The sequence below is a fragment of the Misgurnus anguillicaudatus genome, chromosome 8 (assembly GCF_027580225.2).
Source record: "Misgurnus anguillicaudatus chromosome 8, ASM2758022v2, whole genome shotgun sequence".
Taxonomy (NCBI): Eukaryota; Metazoa; Chordata; class Actinopteri; order Cypriniformes; family Cobitidae; genus Misgurnus; species Misgurnus anguillicaudatus.
Genome location: NC_073344.2, coordinates 11,843,947 through 11,866,874, shown reverse-complemented (window position 1 = coordinate 11,866,874; position 22,928 = coordinate 11,843,947). Strand labels below are relative to the sequence as shown.

The following is a 22,928-nucleotide window of genomic DNA, read 5'->3' as shown; positions in this document are numbered from 1 at the left end:
TATCATAATAAGCATGGCTTTTACACATTTTTTAGTAAAATATGATTTAAAAAATATTTATAATGCACTTGAGGTCTCAAATGGACTTGGCTTTAGTAAACAAAAACTGTTTGCTTTAAGATATGCCTTAGAGTAAGTATGTCATAGATGTTTATTGTAAAGATTGAATGCTTTCTCATTTGTAAGTCGCTTTAGATAAAAGCATCTGCTATATGTATAAATGTAAATGTAATGTAAATGTATGCCCTTATGTGAGAAAAAGTACATTAATATAATTTATTTTTTATGTGTACAATCGCAAATGTGTAATATCTTTCACGCCGACTTGAATAAATTTGATATTATGATTTACTGTCTTGATGGCACAGTAACTTTTGGCACATATAAATAGTTTTTATACCAAATGATGGCCATAAAATGTTTACCAGACTGTGAGCTCTGAATGCAAATGTGAAAAACATTATAATTGCCCCCTAGTCTTCTCAACTCAGAGGCAGAAAAACGTGCACATGGGTTGTACGTTTGTCAAGGTCTAAGGTTCAGGTGCAGGAGCTCAGATGAGCACTGACTCTGGGTCATCCATGTTCCTCTCACAGGTAGATGCGCTGACCTTCGGCCCCCCAACTCTCTAAAAGGTTGTTTGCTCTCTAGCTGACACTTTCTTAAATATGAGCAAAAACTTTTTAAAAGAAAAAGAAGAAAGAGCATTGCTACTATTGTGTATCTCAGTGCCATTATACAGAGAAACCATTATAAACTCTATTCAGATCTATTGCCACGATGATACATCATTCTGTTCATTCTTTGCTATTAGATTCTGCAATTAGATAAATAGCACAGTGTTTTGGAGAGCTGCGACTTTACTTGTGCACTCTATTACCAAGAAATAAACCAATTTTGGGACCCAGCTACTAAGCTACCATTACTTTTCCACAAAAAAAACCCAAAAACGAAATCAGTATATCTCATAACAGAAACTCAACAAAAAAAAGATGATGATTATATTATTCATGATTATCTCATTAAAATCCAAAGCATAAAATATGTGTCATTCCTCTTGGTTACTCTGTTTATTGTATCATTCTGTTTTCTCCTTTATTACTTGTTTCCTTGCACCTCCCTGTCATTAGTTCTGCACTGACATGGCAATTTTCAGACAAATACAGTACAAACAGTTTATCAACAATGTTCAATGTAAAGCCAGATTAAACAGACTACAGACCCGATGCCAATAAGCCTCCTTTGCAATTTGAATAAATTGAGAGAAGCCTATAATTACAATTAGCGCAGTGTGAACTGCTGATTCAGATCGTACTCAGCAAGAGTGGCTAAATGATGGGTAATGGGGTAATTTGGTATTTAAATTCAAGAACCGCCACTTGAGTCAACACTGATTGGTGCAGAGACTTAGAATGCTCTTTACCGATGATGAGGTTATACAAACATACAATTAAAATGCAGGGTTAAGATGGTATAATATACCTCCTTAACACTGGTCTATACCTATTTCTACTTTAAAGTGACGGTATAAATATTGCATGTTCATATATAGACTTTTATAACCTGTGAAAGCCTCACTTTTACTCTTTTCATTGTTTAATTGTATTTTTCTTTTATTTAGTTAATTTATTTTTAAACAAGGGAACCATGCACAATTCACAGATTAAATCATATGTAATTTTATACAATATAACGTTTGCTAGGCATTAGATAGACAGCATTGTATTGACATTCCTTTTTTAACTTTTTGACATTTTTAATTGACCCATCGCTAAGCCATGCCGACAACCACCACAGGCCAATCGTGGTTTGGCAACCGTAACCAGGAGAGGGAGGTCTGTCAAGCTTTTGACCAAGAAAAATACTGAAGCGATGTGCGTATGGATTGTGCAAATCCGACACCCAGTATCCCAAAGGCTTGCATGGGTGGTGGAATTTTTCAAAACCGAAAACCAAAGAGGAAAAATGGCGAACGTGGATCAAGCAGTGGAAGAACAACAAGCAGTGTGAAAGATCAACAAAAACACCCACGCTTGCTCCAGATCTCACGAATTTCCATGTCACAAGAATATTTGCCCACCCATCCATGTCACTGTCACGGATCTCCGCATTTTTCCGTGCCCGTAACACAGACTTTCTTTTCCATTTCAGTTTCACATATTGGTTACTCAATTGTTTTTCCTATTTTCTTACCATTGTCACTTGGGTTTGGGGTTAGAACGACTTTCTGTTACATAAAAAGACACACTAACGCTGGATTTCCACCGACTGCAGAACGGCTGCGGAGTCAATCGGTTTCCATTCAAGTCAATGTGTGTATTTCCACTGACTGCGTTCCGAATCCGTCACAGCTCCGGCCATCCGCAGCCCTCCAGAACAAATACGCAGAGCTTCTATTTTTGACGGATGCCGGACAGTTCCGCAGGGCGGAGCCATGACTATATCGCGTGATCATACCTGAATTCGCGAGATCTCGTGTCATGATCTGGGTTGGTCCAGCAAAACGTCATAATTTAACGTCATAATAGGCGGAGACAGAACTAGATATTGCGCTATCATCACGTGATTTTGCGAGACCTCATGGGTCTTCGTCACTTCAGAATGTAGCCGCTCTGCAACAAATTCGGAACTGGTGGGTATTGGCGGATGGCGGAGTGCGGAGCCTTAACGCAGCGGAGCCGATCTGCAGCCGCTCCGCAGTTGGTGGAAATCCATTGTAACCCAAACCCAACTCTAATCCTAACGTCAGACGACAATTGTTTTAAAATTCAGAAAAAAGTAGTATAAACCAATAGTTAAAGTGACATCCTAACCTAAACCCCAAATCTAACCCCAAACCCAAGCGACAATGGTTTAAAAATAGGAAAAACAATTGAGTAACCAATACGTAACACTGACACGGAAAAGAAAATCCGTGGTACGGACACGGAAAAATGCGGAGATTTTTAAATTAGCAAAACATTCCGTGACTATACCACGGAAATTTGTGAGATCAGGTTAGTTTGCTCACATTAGTAAACTAATGTTAGCTAGCTAGCTAACTCAGCACATCATTGCTTGAAAAAAATGACGGTTATTTGTTCATAATGCATATATTTGAACGTAAAATAAGATGATTAAAGGCAAGACGGAGGACGGAGACTGACTGACATACTTAATTTTTTTTAGCATTTTGTTAATAGACGGCTTACCCCTGAATGTTATCATTGCAAAGTGGTCAGGCTAATGTGTTGTGTTTATTCCAGGGTCTGTGACCCTTCTCTAAGCCCCGCCCTCCTTAGTTATTGTTGCTACGCCTGACAAGCTTTCACGTCTGGCAAGTCTATTACAGTATGTATGCACTGGTGTCAGACATTCCCAAGGAGATAATTAATCATTTTTGGCGAACAGGTGAAGTATCTGAGAGAGAAAGACAAAAGGGACTGCAGTATACATTCGAGGGATATATCCACCACATAATATGCAACCGATTAGAAAATAATTTAATCCAAATTGAAGCTAAAGCCTATATGTCCCAGCGCAAGCAGCAGCCGCCTCATACGCTGACCATTCAAATGGACACACAACACACAAATTGAGCAACAGCTTGTTCATGGACAGCAGGGTAAGTGAAATTTGTAAAAATAATCTATAAATAATTATAAATCAAAAAATGTATCCATAAATCTTGTGGAATAAAACAAGATATTAGCTTGTCCACTTATAGAACTAACCCAGGAAAGACCCTCCATTAACAAAATGCTAAAATATTTGTTTAAAGAATGTCAGTCGTTGAAATATATGCATTATGAACAAAGAATCATCATAATTTCCAAGCAATGATGTGCTGAGTTAGCTAGCTGGCTAATATTAAGCAAACGTAGGTGTTTTTGTTAATCCTGTCGATATTTGGTTGTGAATGAGGCCTTGCACACTGCTTGATTGCTCCCCTTGAGTGTAAGGTTTCGGGTAAGGGAAAAATTTCACCACCCTGTCCAAACTTTTGGAATCGCGTGTATCAGATTTACACAATCCATACGCACAACGCTGCGGCATGTTTCCCTTGCTCAAAGCTTGACAGACCTCTTGCGCTTAGTTACGATTGCTAAACTACGATTGGCCTGTGCCGGTTTTCGGGTGTGGCTTCAAAAAGGGACAATTAAGAGAAAACGCTTCCCTGCCAATGACGAGTTTTTATGGCACTCCATATTTTATGTACTTACCCAACTTATAAAACACTGAAGCATCCCCTGTTCCAAATACAGTAAAAAGTTTGTGTACTGTATGTTTGATCATCGCTCTGAATCTGATCTCTTACAAAAGTCTTTTACAAAAATGCAATTATCTCAGCTTTTTGGTAAAAATTTTGTATTTATGAAGAAATCTACCCATATATGAGATTTGATAAAAAGAGAACAAATGAAGATATGGTGTAACTTTTGTGTTTGAAAGCAGAAGGTCTCTTCTTTCATTTGATATATTGTATGCTTAAATATTTAAAGAAGACATTTTTCTGGGAAGCATTAAACTTTTGTGAAAATTATAAAAAATGTGATGTTGGCTGTCAACTTAAAAAAAATGCTGGCAGTGAAAGAGTTAAGTATATCAATCAACTTGGCATTTCAACTTAATATTTTAGCTTGACTAGTGATGAATTGCATTAACTTATAATATTATAATATAAGTTGAAATAAGTTCAAAAGTTATCTTATAAGTTACAGCAACTCATCTTAAACATTTTAAAGCAACCAGTATTTTTTTCAGTGCAGTATAGTTTGGATATAAGGGATGTGACTAGATCTTGTGCGGCGAGATCTCGCGAAATTAAAATGTCACGAGATTTCTCGTTGAGGTAGAGGTTTTATTACAGTTCATATTAACGTTTTGTTTTAATAACGTCATGTGTTTACTTGTTTTGATACTTTATTTGAACCAATTATTATTGCATCATCATTATTATATGTCATTTTAAAGGTTATTTCTCACTTAGCATAAGTTATATGTTTGTTACCAAAAAATATCAAATTATTATTATCAATTACCAAAATAATTGCTAGGGACAGTGCTAGATTAGTTAAAACATTTCAAAATTATGTGATTTCAGTTTCCTATTCATATATTTTATCGTTGAGACTTTCTTAATAAGTGTAAAAATCTCATCTCGTTCTTGTTAACCTAATCTCGTGTCTTGTCTGGTGAAGTAAATGTCTTGTCACTGGATATATAGTCTGAAATTATTGGATTGGATGTTTGATGAACCAATCAGATTTGGGTGTCAGAACGTTGTGTAATAACTACTAATACATCGTTATATCTATTAAAATTTATATTATACACTCTAAAAACAAACAGTGCTAAATAATACTAAAAGTGGTTCTTGGTTCGTAGTCATAGAGGAACCATTTTAAGTGCCATGTAGCACAGATGAAGTACCTGTGTAGCACCTGTGTAGAACCATATGTGGTGCTATAGTGGTGCTATATGACCCCGTATGGTTCTTCATAGGTGCTTCACAGGTGCTATATAGCACCGTTTGTTTTTAGAGAGTACTCTGAAAGCCAATGTTGACATTTAAAATCACCTAAACAAACACGCCCCTACTCGAATAGAATCTGGACCTTCTTTTGATAGACCCGCCCCACACATACACAACCCAGGCAACGATGTGGATAGTATGCCCCTTACTGCTGATTGGCTACAAGTGTGTTTTGGTACCCACCCCGACTTCCATTTCCAAAACTTTTTTCCAAAAATCATGCACCCCGCCTTTAAGTGATCAGCTTAAACAATATCTCCTTTTGGTAAATTACTCAAATGTTTGCTTTAGTGTTACAGAACTCTCAGAAGGTAAAATATTTGTGCCAATAGTGCATAACTTTAATTAAAAGTTGAAAAAGATGGCTAGTTAATCTGCAAAAGTAATTTGCTTTCGCCAAAGTCACTATCTTCTGAAATTAAGACTCCTTAATTAGACACTTTGTAATTTTTGATAAGCTGCAGATCCATAGCTTTAAAACTAATACTACAAAAAAACTGTAATGCAGCTTACAACGATTAAAGCTTTGGATAACTTTCAAAAATTGAACTTTTAAACTCTTAAAAGACTGTTTCGATTAAAGGCACCGAAAGCCTATAAATGAGACCACGCTAGGGCTGCTTGATTATGGGCAAAATCATAATCACGGTTATTTTGATTAAAATTATAATCACGATTATTTTTTGCTAAACATATATAATTGCAATTATTTACCACGATAACTCAGTGACTTGGAAAAAAACCCTGTGTGTTTATTTAACATTTTTATTAAGCAAGTGGTGCAATGGGATACACATGTCAACCAGTGGTGCCTTTAGAAATGCCTTACAAACATATCAGTCCAGCAGCATGCAATTTATATTTTAATCGCACAATAAATGTTTTACCTCATTTATCTTTTTTGTAATTGTTTGAATCAAAAATTTAATTAAAATAATTATTAATTGCACAGCCCTAGACCACGCCCACTCACCATCCACAGACATTTCAGCAAACCCATGGATAACAATTCACAGACAGGGAACATTTCTAACTGGCCAGTTTCATGGTTGAGCAAAAAAGCACACATGCTTCTCCCCTGACACTTTTTGTTGTTATTTCCATAGCCTAGGGCTGTCACAGAGACATGCTTGATTCCTCAGGACAGCCATTTCAGTGATATCTGTCAGGTAGGAGGAAATTGTATGTGTTTAATTCACATACAAAAATCCCCTTAAAGAAACATACATAGAGGTTGCCAAGAATATTCAAAAAAGAAAACCAGACTTTCATGCTCAGTGTGTTGAGCTTATAAATAACCAAAAATGCATAATGTATGATAAATAATCCCTGTATACTAAACAAATAAATGTTTAGCATTGATCACTCACCTTTTCTCTCCCTTGTACCACTCAAAGGCTGGAGAGGGGACAGCTGCTGCCTCACATCTCAGCAGGGCCATCTGACCGGGTCGGACCCCGTGAGTCTTCATCTCGTGAATTGCTGGAGGAACTGCAGAAAGAAAATAAAAACTAACATCACAGAGCAGACGAGGGAAACACAGTGTACGCGAACTAATCTTCTGAGCCTTCATAAAAAACTCAAATTCACTGTTTTCATTTTGCATTGAATGTAAGAGGTAGAAATGAATTAGCAAGTTGATTCAGAGTGGTCAACACGTGTAAATCTTATGGGTGCCATGCTGAGAAAATCCATTCATCCCAAGGGTTCGAGAAATGAAATGAATGCTCAGTGATGAATTGTTTAATGGCTGTTCAAAGGCTGGGGAGCCGAGGAAGGTTCTCTGAATATATGTGCATGCGAAATGAGGGCTCTTTTCATGTTCACGAATGCAGTGCAAATCTCCTCCTGAGTGAGCTTTAAATACCTGTACAGGCCATTCGTACTTGGCCGGTCAAAATGCAACAACGTTATAAAGAAGGTATTGATAAAAAATAATAATAGGCTACTTTATCACACATATTGGAAAAAAGATACAAGAATAAAAACAGAAATATACAATCCTTAATAGTGCCTACAAATAGTGCTATGAAATAAAACCACTTAACATACTGTACACACAAATACAGCAAGCATGCTTAGAAAAAGTTAAACAAGAAATATATATATAAACAGAAAATAACTCCCTTTGAGCAGGTGATCCACTTATGTCTTTCTAGCTAGCGTTAAATTACTTGCAATGTCTGAATTTGAGTGGGGGACATTTATATTCCAGACAACTCGGTCTTTGAAAATCACCTGCAAGTTATTGAGGTCTGTGTTCAGACTATTTTTTCCTGATTGAATTTCTGACATTCTCTTCCATAACCTCACAGTTGAAGGTATGAAGTTCCTAAGGCCTTCACTTGTAATACGTTTCATGTTATTTGAAGGCTCAAAAGAAATTTCCACTATTGTGTTGAGAACAGTAACATTTCCTGATTTTAAAAACAATAGCCTTTTGTCACACAGACATTCCGGAAAATACACAGTAAATGCATCCTGGATTTTTCCGGGATCGTTTGATTTTTTGTTCATTCACACTGCCAATGATTTGCCGGCATCTGCAAGGTCCCGGAAAGACACGTGACCTCTTTATAGTCCGGCCCTATCTTCTACGCAGCGTCTTAAAGGAATGGTCTACTCATTTTCAGTGTTGAAATGTGTTGTTGCCTTGGCTGGGAGTTGTTGGTGCATCCCTCTGTCGTCTGTGTGCGTGCACGTGGGCGCTGGGGCGCGCTGCGACGCTTCGATGGCGTTTGGCTTGGCCCCATTCATTCAATGGTGCCATTTGGAGATGGGGTTGGAGGTGGCCAGGCACATCAACGTTTTTCCTATTTGAGACGAGTAGTTATACGAGCAGGTTTGGTGGTACAAAATAAAACGTAGCGCTTTTCTAAGCGGATTTAAAAGAGGAACTATATTGTATGGCGTAATAGCACTTATGGGAGTACTTCGATAAAAAAAAAAAATGGGGCTAAGCTAAATGCTATCGAAGCGTCGCAGCGCACTCCAGCGCTTACGTGCACGCACACAGATGATAGAGGGATGTATTAACAATTCTTAGTTAAGGTAATAACATATTTTAATATTGAAAATGAGTAGACTATTCCTTTAAGTTTGCATATTATTTATTATTTCTCTCTCCAGAAAGCACTCGCGTGCATTTTTGTTTATGATAAGAGTATAAAGGAGCGCGTGAACGCATATTTCTATGCTGGTGAATGCAGCTTCAGAGTGGATATTTCACGAGCTCCCTGATCTCTGCTTTAATCCAGTTTTCAGACATTTCTCATCGTGATTGTTAATATGCATTTAAAACCCCCGTTTTGAGGAGCTGAACGATATATCTTGTTGGGATGAGCGCGGGCATTTTGTTTATTATAAGCTCAAATGAGCACGTGACGCGATATTCTCTAATGCTGCTGAATGAACTCCGCTTCAGCCCAGTAAGTGACGAGCTAACTTACCTGATATCTACGTCAGTCCAGTTTGCTGACATTTCTCATTGTGAATGTTGTATTGCATGTAAATCCCTCATTTTAAAAAGTTGAAACAACTTCATGTTGCCATGACACGCGTGTACGCGCGTCATTGTTTATGCATCTCATTTATCATTTCCTGATATCTGCTTCAATTTAGTTTGTGACATTTCTCGTTGTGAATGTTGATATACATGTAAATCTCTCGTTTTAAGGAGCTGAACCATAACTTTTGTTGTGATAGGTCCTCTTTCCGGCAAAGATCTCAGAAGATTTACCGGACGTGTTTGTGTTCACACAGACGCTTGTCTGGCAATTTTACGGGTATTTTCTAGGACCAAAGGTCTGTGTGAATGGGGTTAATGTTCTCTTCGAAGCTAAAGTATGAAAAATAGATACGACACATGAAATTTTATGAGATGTTTTCAGCCGAAGGAAATTAAAGGTATACATTTGATCAGTTTGAGTGGTTTTTAAGGAATCAGTGCCGGGTTTCCCAAAAGCATCGTAAGGCTTAGTAGATCGTATAAACGATCATACGGATCCTCTTAGAATTACGGGAATTCGCAACTTATGTAGCACTTGAAAATAATCGTAGATCTATGAGTGCTCTGGAGTAATCGTTAATTCATAAGTGCATCGTAAGAAAACAGAGTTACAAGTCAGGTCACCTGCAGGACAACCAGCAAATTGCACTCCTGCAATGACGACAATGTAATGTTTTAAATGTATATTTATTTATTGGGTTCTTCTTTGTTTATTTGTGTAAATTACTTTAATATAAATTCAAATGAGAAATCAAATTTTAATGACTGAACATAAATTAATAAAGAAGGAAAACGTAGTTAGTACTAGCAAATTGATAAATGGTTCCTACCAATTACTGCTATAATTCATCTACAGTAAAAAAAAAAGTTTTGAAAGGAAATGACATCTGATTAAAGAAACCAAATAAATATTTACGCTCAATGAAATAATCCCTAATAAAAAATAAACATAGATAATAAAAAACAGATAATAATAATAATCTAAACTATAATATAAAATGCAGAAGGCATTTCGCAGTGGGTCGAGTCCTAACTAAATATGGAAAATAATATTTCATTATGCACAAATTATTAAACATTTAAAAAGTCATTGAACAATAATGAAAAATATTATAAAAAAATATTAGTGCACATCGGCTGAAGATCATTAGCTTAAACAAGCTTCTGTTACAAATTCGAGTCATTCTATTGGTGACATTTCAGCACTTGAAAAACAGATAGCGACTCGTAAGTAGCACTTAAAACCCAGCTGCGAGCAATCGTTTCATGTGCATCTTTGGGAAACGCACGTAAAAGAACAACGAATGTTTGTTAAGTAGCTCGTAGTGCTCTTAAGTGCTAAGTTCAATCAGAACTTAGTTCAGCAGAACAAAGAAATGTATACAGATTTGGAGCAACAGTACAGTAAATGATGACAGAAATTTTATTTTTGGGTAAACCTTTACGGAACCCCCCCCCCCCTCTGAATTTCTTTCCTTTTCGTGGAAAACACATTTGCAGCATTTAAAAGATATCACAACAACAAAAAATCCTTATTTTGTTAAAAACATGAGGAAGAGACATTAGTCATTGAAGATTAAAAACCAAAAATGCAACATTTAAAAAGTATATGGCTATCAATCACTATAATCACTGTCTTAAGATATTTTGTTCTCTGATACGGCATAGTTCATCATTCCTTCACCGCACAATCTCTTGGGAAGGTATGAAAATAGCAAAGTGACACATCAACACAGCTTGAATGCAGAGTTTTGGCATATGTTGAAAGGCTATCCGCCTTGGTGCAACAGAAGTCTGTTCCAAAACAGTATATGTTGATGACTCTAATGCCTTGGCTGAATCGTGCATTTACAGTACAGAGACATCAGCCCATGAAAATGCCAAGGGACCATTACATAAGCTGAGCTTTAGCGACGCACGCCAGCATAAGATTTAGGGATAACATAAAATAAGAGATTAAAGGAACACATTGCTGAAGACAGAGGCGAGGACACAGGAAATCTAAGCTTATAATATATGTGTTTAGAAAAGACAGCACACAGAATTTAAAGGGCATACTGTATCAAATATATATCCACAACATGTACAGTACAGTATATGGGGCGAGAAGATAATGTAATCCACAAACATTATCGTGGAATTCCCATTCCGACGGTTTACATAAAAACAGCTCCATATATTCTCCATCTACAACCGTGCTATAAAACTTGACTTTAGGCGTCAAAACCAATTTACAATACATGGAAATGCATATTTAGATCCATCAGCCTGTGCGGAGCAAAAGATTCAAATCAGGTGTCGGGTGATATAAAAGTGTCAAGATTTGCGATGTTGCTAAAGTTCGGCCTTTAATGGAAAATGGAATCTCGAGTCTCATTCGCTTCACACGTTTTGCCACCTGACATTTGTGTTGCGAGGTAGCCAAAATATTTAATATCTTCTCTGGCCTGTTAATCAGTGTTAGTTTAAATAGATTTGGATGCTATAATGTGCCATTCGGAGGCAGATCTAGCAAATTCTTCGTGTATGGAGCCAACGTGAGAGAATCCAAGTGTGCAGTTCCTAGAAACATCTAGTAGTCTGTTATATGTTTGTGCCTGTTTAAAGTCTCCAAAACACCCCCATATTGGAAAAAATACAAATAATAAATCAGCATAGGTGTTTTGCACGTAAAAACAGAGATTTGGAGGAACTGAAATCTGTTGTCGGTGAGATATGGTGTGTCATTCATCACTGAGATTTGCGCTGTATTGTAAGCTATTGGCAGGCCTTGGCGGGCTGCCTAATAGCACAAGAGAAGCTGGCTCTGATATATATCCACACAGCTAACTTCTGGTATCTAACAAACCACTGCATCTGTCCAACTGAGGGATGATCCAGTTCATTATGAAACTGCATTAGCAGAAAGCATCGAGGGAGGAAAACAAAGCATTAGCCACAACTGCAACCACAATTCTTCACATTAATTAAAATCTTTCGAGTACACATACTGCAGTAATAAAGGGTCCGGGGGGATAAAAGTTATTTAATTTCCAACATGAAAATATTTCAAAGCCGGAAAAAGTAAACCTGTGAGCTAATCTTAAAAAAACATCACACTATTAGATCTAAAATGGTTCTTAGCTGCAAAGCCATAGAAAAATAACCTTTTCACATGAACATAGTTCAGTTACACTGTCAAAAAGCATGGTCAAAATATGTACCCTAGCTGTCACTAGGGCAGTACCCTTTCAACAAGTACACCTTTGTCCCTCCTGAGTTCATTACAGTACCTCAGAGGTACATTATGGTACCTAAAGTCGCTTTTCCATTATGTGATACCATACGGCTCGGCTCGCTTTGCTTTTCCATTGCAGTTTAGTGCCGCTTCAGAGTGGATATATAGATGCAATGGTGTGCTTGACTCTCTGCATTTGAATGTTTTTCACCACTAAAAGGGAGTTGGGCAACAAAGCACAGATGGCAGCATCACTTGGTTTGCTTGAAGGCGCACAAGACTAAGCTAATCTTGCATTTAGCATTACGCTGGTAGTGACAATTCTCTCTAAACCAATAAGTGATTTGCAGTGTTTACACGTCACATTTTAGTATCCGTACAGCTCACTTAGAACCTCAACCGAGGTAGTACTAAAAAAGTATCAGGTACTAGGTACTAGTACTTTGTTCAAAATATCGATACAACGATACATCGTCATGAACTCCTGACAATGCGCGCATCCATACAGCACCTTCCGCACTGATTCGGAAACACTTTTGAAAGTAGCGTGATGAATCGCTGTTGATCCGTGATCCATATGGAAAGGACACATGTGACTCGCGGAGTACGTAGAGTGAACGGTAGCGGGGTATACTTTTACTTTCAGTGTGAAGCGAGCAACATCGTTGGAATGCAGGGTTTCCCATACATTTGTTTATTTGTCAGTCCACCACAAAATCAATATAAATAGATGTTTTAAAAGAACCTGAATAATCCAGTAAATATTATAAAGATTTGAAAACAGGCATTATAATTAGTTAATTTAGGGCTCCAACCAAAAAAGACCATAACAGGACACACCAAAACTTTTTTACACGGCTAAAAACAGCTGGAGGACGCCGAATGCCAGCTGGGCACTTTTGTAGCTGTGATACTTAAGCTGTGAGCTGTTTGGTTGTTGTTATACTGGTCCCGCCCCTCCTTCACTGTGATTGGATGGCCATGTGAAAACTCACATTGACGAGCGGAGCTTTTCACCCAAAGTTGAATCTCTTTCAACTCTCGACTTTCAGTGTGGAAAAAATCCCCAAACTATGTCTGTTTTGAAAAACGTTGCGCTTCCACTGGAAACAATTGAAAACATGCGCCGGCGGCGGACGTAAAAGCTTTGGTGTGCACGCCCCCTAAGTTGTGATGTCATCCAGACGGCCATGTAAAAACTGACATTGACGAGCAGAGCTTTTCACCCAAAGTTGAATCTCTTGCAACTTTCGACTTTCAGTGTGGAAAAAATCCCCAACTTCTGGCTGTTTTGAAAAACGTTGCGCTTCCATTGGAAACAATTGAAAACATGCACCGGCGGCGGACGTAAAAGCTTTGGTGTGCACGCCCCCTAAGTTGTGATGTCATCCAGACGGCCATGTGAAAACTGACATTGACGAGTAGAGCTTTTCACCCAAAGTTGAATCTCCTGCAACTTTCGACTTTCAGTGTGGAAAAAATCCCCAACTTCTGGCTGTTTTGAAAAACGCAGCACTTCCATTGGAAACAATTGACAACATGCACTGGCCACGAGCATAAAAGCTTTGGTGTGCACGCCCCCCTAAGTTGTGATGTCATCCAGACAATGATTTCAAACCATTTTCATAGCTTTGAAAATTCAATTGTATTGGTTTCTCAAGAGTTTTCCATTATAAGACTGTACCAGGATTGGCTCAAGCAAAACAGCAGGGTGAAAACCACGAAACCCTAAAATCCAAGTAATTTACAGGCTTCATAACAAAAGACTGTAACTGTAAATCATTGGTGAGCTTCTAAGCTCCTACCAGATGGGAGGGTCTGAAAATAGCAATGTTGGCATGAAAAATAGATGCTGTGGGGCTTGCCGTTTGACAAATTTGCCAGTTGCGGCTTGATCACAATGGCAAATTAAAATGACAAGGAGGAGATTATGTTTTGAGAATACCTGCAAACACGGTAGCTCACAAATCGGTGAACACATCAATATATGCCAACGGGTTTCCCTTGGGTTCACCGTCTTGATGCTTCTTGTATGCACAAATTTGACACAGCCAGAAAGGCAAGTTAATTAATCCAAGATTGATTGCTGTGGAATTTATTGTTGGGATAACTTAATCTCTTAAGGAATAAACAGGAACACCAGTTTGAGTTAAATATGCATTTCTATTTTCATCCTGAAGTCAGAGTTAGCCAGTGGGTTAATGTATATGCTAATCCTGTTTGCGTAATATCTTTTAAAGTTCACTGATCTTGATTCCCATGTGGATATACACACAACATGAACCAATTTCTTGACCAAATATAATTGATTTGTCACATATTCCAAAGAGGTTTTAGAGGAAGGGATGATTTATATTGGTTTCATACCGTTATCCCTCCCAACATGTATAACATGTTATTTTAATTAAAAGATCAATTAATAATCCACCTCTTCAGCCGAAGCCTAAAATGAGTTTTCTTCACAATTACGAAATGGACTCATCAGTCCATGACTTATCAGCTTACAAACAGAGAGACCATTCCAATTGCTGTCTTTACCTCATTGTCTTATTCTGTTCGCCAGCTCTGGGCATAGCGGCCAAGATTTATTAATTCATTAAGTTTTCCATTTTAAACTCAAGAATAACATCATGTTCTTTCTCTAACCCATCCAATCCTTAAAAATAACACTCACGGCTAAGGGAACATAGGCTTTGTGCATCCCACAGAGAATACGTACCGTGGGGAAAAGTATTTAGTTGAATGAAACCATTAACCACGGTGTCACAAATCTATGTAAATAGACAAACTGGCTTTTAGCAAGTCAAGCTGGAGAATAAAATGCATACTGAAGATGGACAATCTCAACAATCAGCTACTTGTTCATAAGATCTCATAATGTCAGTGAGTCACAATTCACAGAGACACTTTTGAAAACGTATAACAGTCTTTTGTTAGTATTTGCGTCAGAGATAACAAAAAACTCGCCGTTTGAGGATATAAGCCGTTAAATCAATCAAAGCCTGTCATTACTTAGTAAACATGCATTTGCATCACGGCCAATGAGAAACAAAGCAGTGAGTGTGTGTGTGTGAGGCATCCCAGACCTGCATTAAAGATGGAACTTAACCCCTGGACTATTACTTTGTGGTTATTAAGAATTATGTCACGCATAATGTCTTTAATTGATTTCAAAAGACTATTGTGAGCACAGCCATGGACAATTGCAAAGATTGACTTCTTTTGGCTGGGATCCAACAAGGTTTTTACTGAAGTACAATTACGCTAAATGCCATCCAAAGATATCCTCCTTATCCAATCTTGCGGACATAGGCGTTCTTTCATTGCTTGACAACATACAGGAATTCTATGAAATCTGCATTGTTGACTGGGAAACCTGCCACCTGGTTTAAAATCATACAGAAATGATGGGTCACCACTATTTTTTCCTTTGGTAAATCAGTGTTCTGTAAAATCCGGCCTTGTGTTTAACATATGCTTGGTTGGCTACAGTGTAACCAGCTGCGTAACCCGATGAATATAGCTGTGCTGGTTGAACATTTGTTCAATCTGTCTATTATGGGATCTAATCATTAGAGTAAAATGTCAAGCCAATAACAGATTGAAGTATTTAATTGCATACAAAAGCCAAGGTGAATACAAATAAAGACAGCCTTGATGACCAATAACACGCTCTGTTCTGCCGCTAACAGCTATGACAGAGAAAGAATATAAAGTGAATGGGAACTGTAGTGTTATGATTTAAAGCGAATGAGAAAATTGCGTTACGTTGCTGTCAGCAAATTCAACGGAAATGGCATTTTACAAACTAATATGTGAAGCAGGTTTAAATGAAAATGTTGTGCAGTGCGGTTGATGTTGTGACACTGCCTTTGTAAATGAGACACCGATAGTCAAATAAAGTGCAAAATGTCAGCTTTAATTTGAAGCTATACATATCCATAAACCCCCTAAACCTTGTTGGAATTACAGCAGTTAATATACACAGGCTGTCCATTAAGTAGACCAAAAGAACAGAACAAATCGATAAACTTAATGAGGTCGTCTTAATCCAAACCCGGTGGAAAAGTCCTCTGGATTTAACGAGGGCCTGATATCTCCAGCCTATAGGACCCTGGGAATGTCATAGCCAGATTTTGTTTGTTTTGGGCACGATCAATTGCAAGCGAAACGCACGCATCAATTATATCGAGCAAATGAATGACCTACTCAAAATGATTCAGGTTGGGTCACCGAGTTGGTCCATAAACAATATTCTACTGTTTGGCCCTGAAAGCTCCTTGCTTGGTCGCATTAGCAGCTTTCGTCTTCATTACAATTCGCATTACATTAGGAAGCAGTCCCATCGCTAACGTCCAGAGAGACAGAATTAGCTACCCATGCCTTGGGGCATAACACGTATCTATGTATGCTTTGGATCACAAGCACTTCTTTCCTCATTCTGTTTCAAACTGGCGATGTTGACGTACCTTCTTTGTCTCTGATCAGTTTATTCTGATGGTGACAACATGCTTAATAGAAACTGACAATTCTTTAGTGTTCATGTTGAGAAACAGACTCAAAATGCAAAATTAAGTCTGAACTTCTAATGAAGGCAGGCATTCGACGGCACACAGCCTGAACACCTGAAAAACCAATTTAAAAAAAGGGCCGTAATTGCATCATAGTTCACATATTGTGTGAATAGCCTCAAATTAAAGCTGGAGTTTAAGTTGCACTATAACTTCTCGGTCAATGAATGTGTTTACACAGACTGCAATATTGGACTATTGCACCTATTAGGACAATAACCTGAAGAGGAAACAGCCATGCAAACAACCTTATTTGATATTTTAAATAATCACCAACATGAGATATTTTTAAAATTATTGAAAACATACTGTGTATAACCGTTAATCTAACCCTGATAGCACATAAAAGCACATTAACTTTTCAGGCTCGATATTACAGAGCCATAAAGGATGAATATATATGTTACTAATTCCTCTAATGCACCTACCAAGCTTAAATCAACACTATAAACTTACATAACACAACACCAATTCCTCTCTGACTACAAATCCCTTTCCAAAAAAAAAACAAAAAACACCAGGGGGTTTCAAGGAAGGTAAGTCAGGTGTTTTTTTCATAATTTGCAGAACAAAGTGGTTGTTCCAGGACACATTAACTCAAAATATGTCTTGACAAAATGGCATGAGATAAAGGCATTACATTGCTGCTGGAAAGCTCCTGCAGAATTGTTTTGCATAAACATTCGAACATCTGCCGAGTTACATGACATCACGTAATCCGTCATATTTGTTTATTTATTTTCCGTGTCTTCAGTGGCGGCACTCGAATGGTGCTTGTGTGAAGGTGGAACTTAAAATTAAACATCTGGTGCGAATTCCAGCAGGAAAATAAGGCGAAGCGGGCACATGCGAGCATCACAAAAGACAGACAGTGTTTCATTTAGTTTCATCCACCTTCCAATCAGAACAGTCACAGTCAATTTGAAATGCAAATGTTGTTGTAAAGCAATCAGTAACAAGTTAAAACTAGATGTGAGAATTGTATGCGGAAGGTTTGTTTGTTGATGTCTGGAAACAAATATTAAGATTTGGTAATGATTTGGTAGGATTTAAAGGAAAAGTATGCTTAAAATGAAAAGTTATTTTTATTTACCTTTACATAACACCTTGTTTTTTTAGATTATTTAAAGCTTTCAGGCTTTCGTCAAGTGTTCGAATTTCAGCACTGTTTACTCTAAATCTCGAAGGGTGTGGAAGTAAATTTAGACAGATTTTTTTTATTACACTGTGTCCTAACCAGATGTGATGCAATATGATTTCAGCAATAGGCAATTTGTCTGTTCATACTCTTTCAATGAGATCATTATAAGCGTTCCTAATTCTGGTTGTCATAAACAACTAAGCATTGTCCACTGCAGGAATTGGTGAGAGATGCCTGAGCTCCACTCCTTCAATCTCATTGGTAGTCACTTCCAAAAGTCACTTTCTCAACTTTGAGGCTGTTTACATCTGGAATTAAGATGTGGTTTGGTCGATCGGATCATCGGATCGGAGTGGACCACGCGAAATACAGGTGTAAACGGGGTGTGAAACATTTTGAGCTCGTCCACTTTTGACGCCATTTAAAGGTTGTGGAAAACACATTTGGGTGACTCTCGCGAAATTAGACTTATGAGGTATCATAAACATTTTGATATAAAAAAGTAAATGCAAAGTAAGAGTATTAAAATAAGAAGCATACAAACATCTCTTCATGTTCTATTTTGCGCATGATTTCAAATGACATCATATAAACCAATTTTTTTTCACATTTAAGGGGAAAATTCTCGTTACCGCAATGTGTCCATGACTGGATTTTGGTTCTTTGAGATGGAAATATTTATAAATAAAAAAATAAAAAGCTTCAGTGCATGTTAGTAAAGTAAAGAAACATGTGGTATTTGGTGATCATTGGTAAATGTAGAGACAATAATAAGGAATATAAATGTGTCCAAGAAAAATTTTCTCATCCTCCGCAACAATTTTCAATCATTGTTTAAGCCAGTGGTCACCAATCCTGGTCCTGAAGGGCCGGTGTCTCTGCAGAGTTTAGCGCCAACCCTAATCAAACACACCTGAAGCACCTTAATTAGCTGGTTCAGGTGTGTTTGATTAGGGTTGGAGCTAAACTCTGCAGAGACACCGGCCCTCCAGGACCAGGATTGGTGACCACTGGTTTAAGCCCTCAAGGAACTAACATTTAAAAGGGACATAATTGACAGTTCTTATTTTTTCTCTCCAGATAAAAGTTAAAATTTTGTTTGTCATAGTACCTAGACACCTTTTTGTTCTCATTACCGAAACATGAGTTTGTAAATGCATATATTTAATGTAATATCATGTTGCGGTAATGATAATCCTACCTTCTACCTCACCAACAGATCTCAATTCATATCCATCAATAAGTGTATGTCTTACACCATACCTGTCAATCACGGAGTCCCTCAAGGCTCTGTGCTAGGTCCCCTTTTGTTTATTCTATATATGCTTCCCCTTGGATCTATAATTCATAATCACGGACTAATATTCCACAGTTACGCTGATGACCACCAGATCCATCACTCCTGCCACAGTATTAACCATCACAAACTGCCTGTCTGCAATAAAATCCTGGATGAATGCCAACTTCCTTAAACTCAACTGCAATAAATCGGAAATCATAATCATCGGTCCCATTTACTCCTTCCCTCCTCCCAAGATTTCACTCTATCTGTCGATGGCCATACAGTCACCACCTCTCACCAGATCCGAAATCTTGGTTTCATTTTTGACCCCACACTCACATTTAAGCCTCAAATCCGACACATCACTAAAACTGCCTTTTTCCACCTGCGAAATATTGCTCGTCTACGGCCCACTCTCTCCACATCTGCTGCTGAAACCCTCATCCATGCATTTATGACATCAAGACTCGACTATTGCAATAGCCTCCTATATGGTCTCCCTTCCACCGATTTACAAAAGCTGCAATATGTTCAAAACTCCGCTGCCCGTCTCCTCACCCACACCCGCTCCAGAGATCAGGGTTACAGGGTGTACAACAGCGCATTCACTACAAAGTTCTACTCATCATCACCTACAAAGCCCTCAATAACTTAGCCCCTCCATACCTCAAAGACCTCTTACAGCATCACCGCCCTCTCTGAAGTGTCCGCTCTGCCGATTAAAACCTTCTCAAACCTATCACCAAATCAAAACACAGAACTTGGGGGAGCGAGCCTTCACCATTGCTGCCCCCACCCTTTGGAACTCACTCCCTATCCACATCAGAAACTCGGACTCACTGACCACCTACAAAAAAACTTCTAAAAGCCCACTTGTTTCAACTGGCGTATAACCTAAATTAGCGTCTTTGCGTCCTTTGAAAAGCGCTATATAAGACTTATGTATTATTATTATTATTATTATTATCTTTTATAATGATAATCTGAAAAATGTACATAATTCTATAGGAAATATTTTTAAATCCTCTTAAAATAATAGTTATAGTAAGACCTTAATCTAATATTTGGAAAAAAAATTGGCTTCAATGGCTTTTAAAAAAAATCTAATGATGGACACATTTTAAGTCTGGATTTCATGTGAATCACCCATTTGAACAGATTGCTTGTGTGGTGTAGACACGCATGTGGACAAATGTTTTCGAGACTGCGTACTCTCCGCCTACTGATCTAATGTGATGTACTGAACACAATGTTTTACGAGCCCAAAGTATTTAGCGCGTTCATTAGACTATCATTGATAAAACTAATGCGTCTGCCCGCCCTACCTTTTTCATTTTTTTTCTTTTTGTGAAAGTTGCACAAGCTTATTTCATCAATTGCTCTGAAATATCAGAAAAAGCTCTTACATGTACAGGTGCATCTCAATAAATTAGAATGACACCTCAAATTGTGGAATTTGTGTAAATAAACTCAGTGCACACAGACTGAAGTACTTTAAGTCTTTGGTTCTTTTAATTGCGATGAATTTTTGCACACATTTAACAAAAACCCAACAATTTACTATCTCAACAAATTAGAATACTTCATAAGACCAATATTTTTTTTTTACTGAATTGTTGGCCTTCTGGAAAGTATGTTCATTTACTGTATAAGTACTCAATACTTGGAAGGGGCTTCTTCTGCTTTAATTACTGCCTCAATTTGGAGTGGCATGGAGGCGATCATTCTATGGAATGCCCAGGTTTCTTTAAAAGTGGCCTTCAGATCATCTGTATGTTTTGGTCTCTTGTTTCTCCACTGTAAACCCGAACAGTACAATGTACTCATTTAAAATGAGTGAACTGAACTCAAACCTGTGATAAAGTTTATTAAACTTAAAAGTTTGTGTGTTTTAAAAGAGTTCACTGTTTTAAGTTCTAAAAACTCAAATAAAATGAGTCAAAGAGTTTTGCTCAAACTTTTTATTTATTACTTCCAAACTGAGTCATTTCAACACCACAGCCTCACTGTTACAAACACTGCAAATAACTACAAAACTTTTGGTGGCTGTGATGAGTTCAATTTGCCAGGTAAGCTAAGAAAGAGTCTGGCACTGCAAATTTACTTCAGTATACTTCAGTTAAATCAACACAATTGATTGAGGAGGCTTTCCAGTTCCCAGCATGCTTTGCATGAACTTGCAATACGAGAGCATTTTTTAAAATTAAGTGATATTTTCATGTGGTTTTCAGTAAAGAGAAAGACTCAATAGTGTTAAACATTTATTTATGTTGGAGATTTAGAAGAGTTTGCTATATTTTAGTTTTGTGCTTACCATTATCCAGAAGTGTAGTGCCTGTGCTTAGGTCGAATATGTGTTGCTTTATTATATAAACAATAACTGTGTGAAAGTCACAGGGTTCCCACACCTTAGTAAACTTCAAATTCAAGGACCTTCCAGGTCCAATACCCTCAAATTCAAGGAATTAACGTGGGGACACAGTTCAAGTGAGAGCAAGGTTACACCGTGTTACCTTTTAAGATACATTGTTACAGTTCCCTTTCGAGGGTACTACACGCGCTGCATCACTGCAGTGACACTTTGGGGACGCTTCCAGGGATAAGTGCGTCTGAATGTGTATATCAAATTTAACCAATGGTGAGGCTTAAAGCCGTTCTATGCAGTTTCGGCGTTTTTGTCAAACAGCGACCCTTAGAGTCCCTGGAGAATACTTGCAACTGTCGTAATTTCCCACTCTAGTAATCCGAAGATAATGACCAGGTAATGTTTCACAATTTCATACAAATATTAGGCTACTGCATAGTCTACTAAACTACAGATGATGGTAATAGGATAATAAGAAGTTTATTCCAAGTGTAGAGTGCATATAATAATAAAGTACCGCGTTTGCTAGCTTATAACGTTTTTACATGATTGCATCTAAATCACAAGTAAACATTACAAAATGCCATGACAAAGTTAATTGTGTACGTTGCATTATTTCATAACGTTGTGCTTTATAATGTCATTATACATGATTATTGCTATTTATCATAATAGTTTGCAAATTGTGCATGTTTACACTATTTACAACCTCTAGGCTTATTTATGTCCTGATAATTATTTGAGATATTGACAACTGTTGTCATGATAATCGCATGACATACGACAAGCAAGCGCAACAACATACAACATAGACCGCAAACAAGTTTACAAACAAGAGATTTACTTACTAGTCCATCAACAAGATCGCCAGATCAGCATCCCATCCAGTGCTGTCTTTTAGCTCATGCCAACGAGTAAAAAACCTGACCGGGTGGGACTCTTGTCCGTTTTTTACCGCGTTCAGATTCTCTTTTCCTTTTCCTACTATCTTCCGAACGCGCTTCTTAACTTTTAAATCGTTTAGCCTCACGTCTCAAATTCGCGCGTGGAGTTGTTGTTATAGGCTTGATCAACTTCATGCAGTCAAAGTGCCGTCTTGGATCATTCTCGCGGTACTTAGACGTCATCCGGCGGTTGGTTCTTGCAGCGCCACACGAAGTCGAACAAGCCTAACGTGTGTGACGTCGTTGCCGTAAAGCAAGTCGTGATTCTCGCGAGATTTGTCAGGGGCGGTTCTCTCAAGCTTGCATTGGTGGTTTTGCTAGCGCCGTCCTCCCCGAGCTTCAACAGGAGGATGATTCGCCCTACTATGACTTTGTTTACCACTGA

The 22,928-nt window shown here is 37.9% G+C and overlaps 1 protein-coding gene across 4 annotated transcripts in view; it reads right to left on the bottom strand.

Moving 5' to 3' along the window:
• negr1 (neuronal growth regulator 1) overlaps positions 1-22,928 on the bottom strand; it is a 175,527-nt gene that overhangs the window by 61,057 nt on the left and 91,542 nt on the right. For all 4 annotated transcript variants that reach the window (XM_055212503.2, XM_055212500.2, XM_055212501.2 and 1 more), the window contains one exon: positions 6,886-7,006. In XM_055212503.2, coding sequence (XP_055068478.1) covers positions 6,886-7,006 — 121 coding nt within the window. The remainder of the gene's footprint in view (positions 1-6,885; positions 7,007-22,928) is intronic.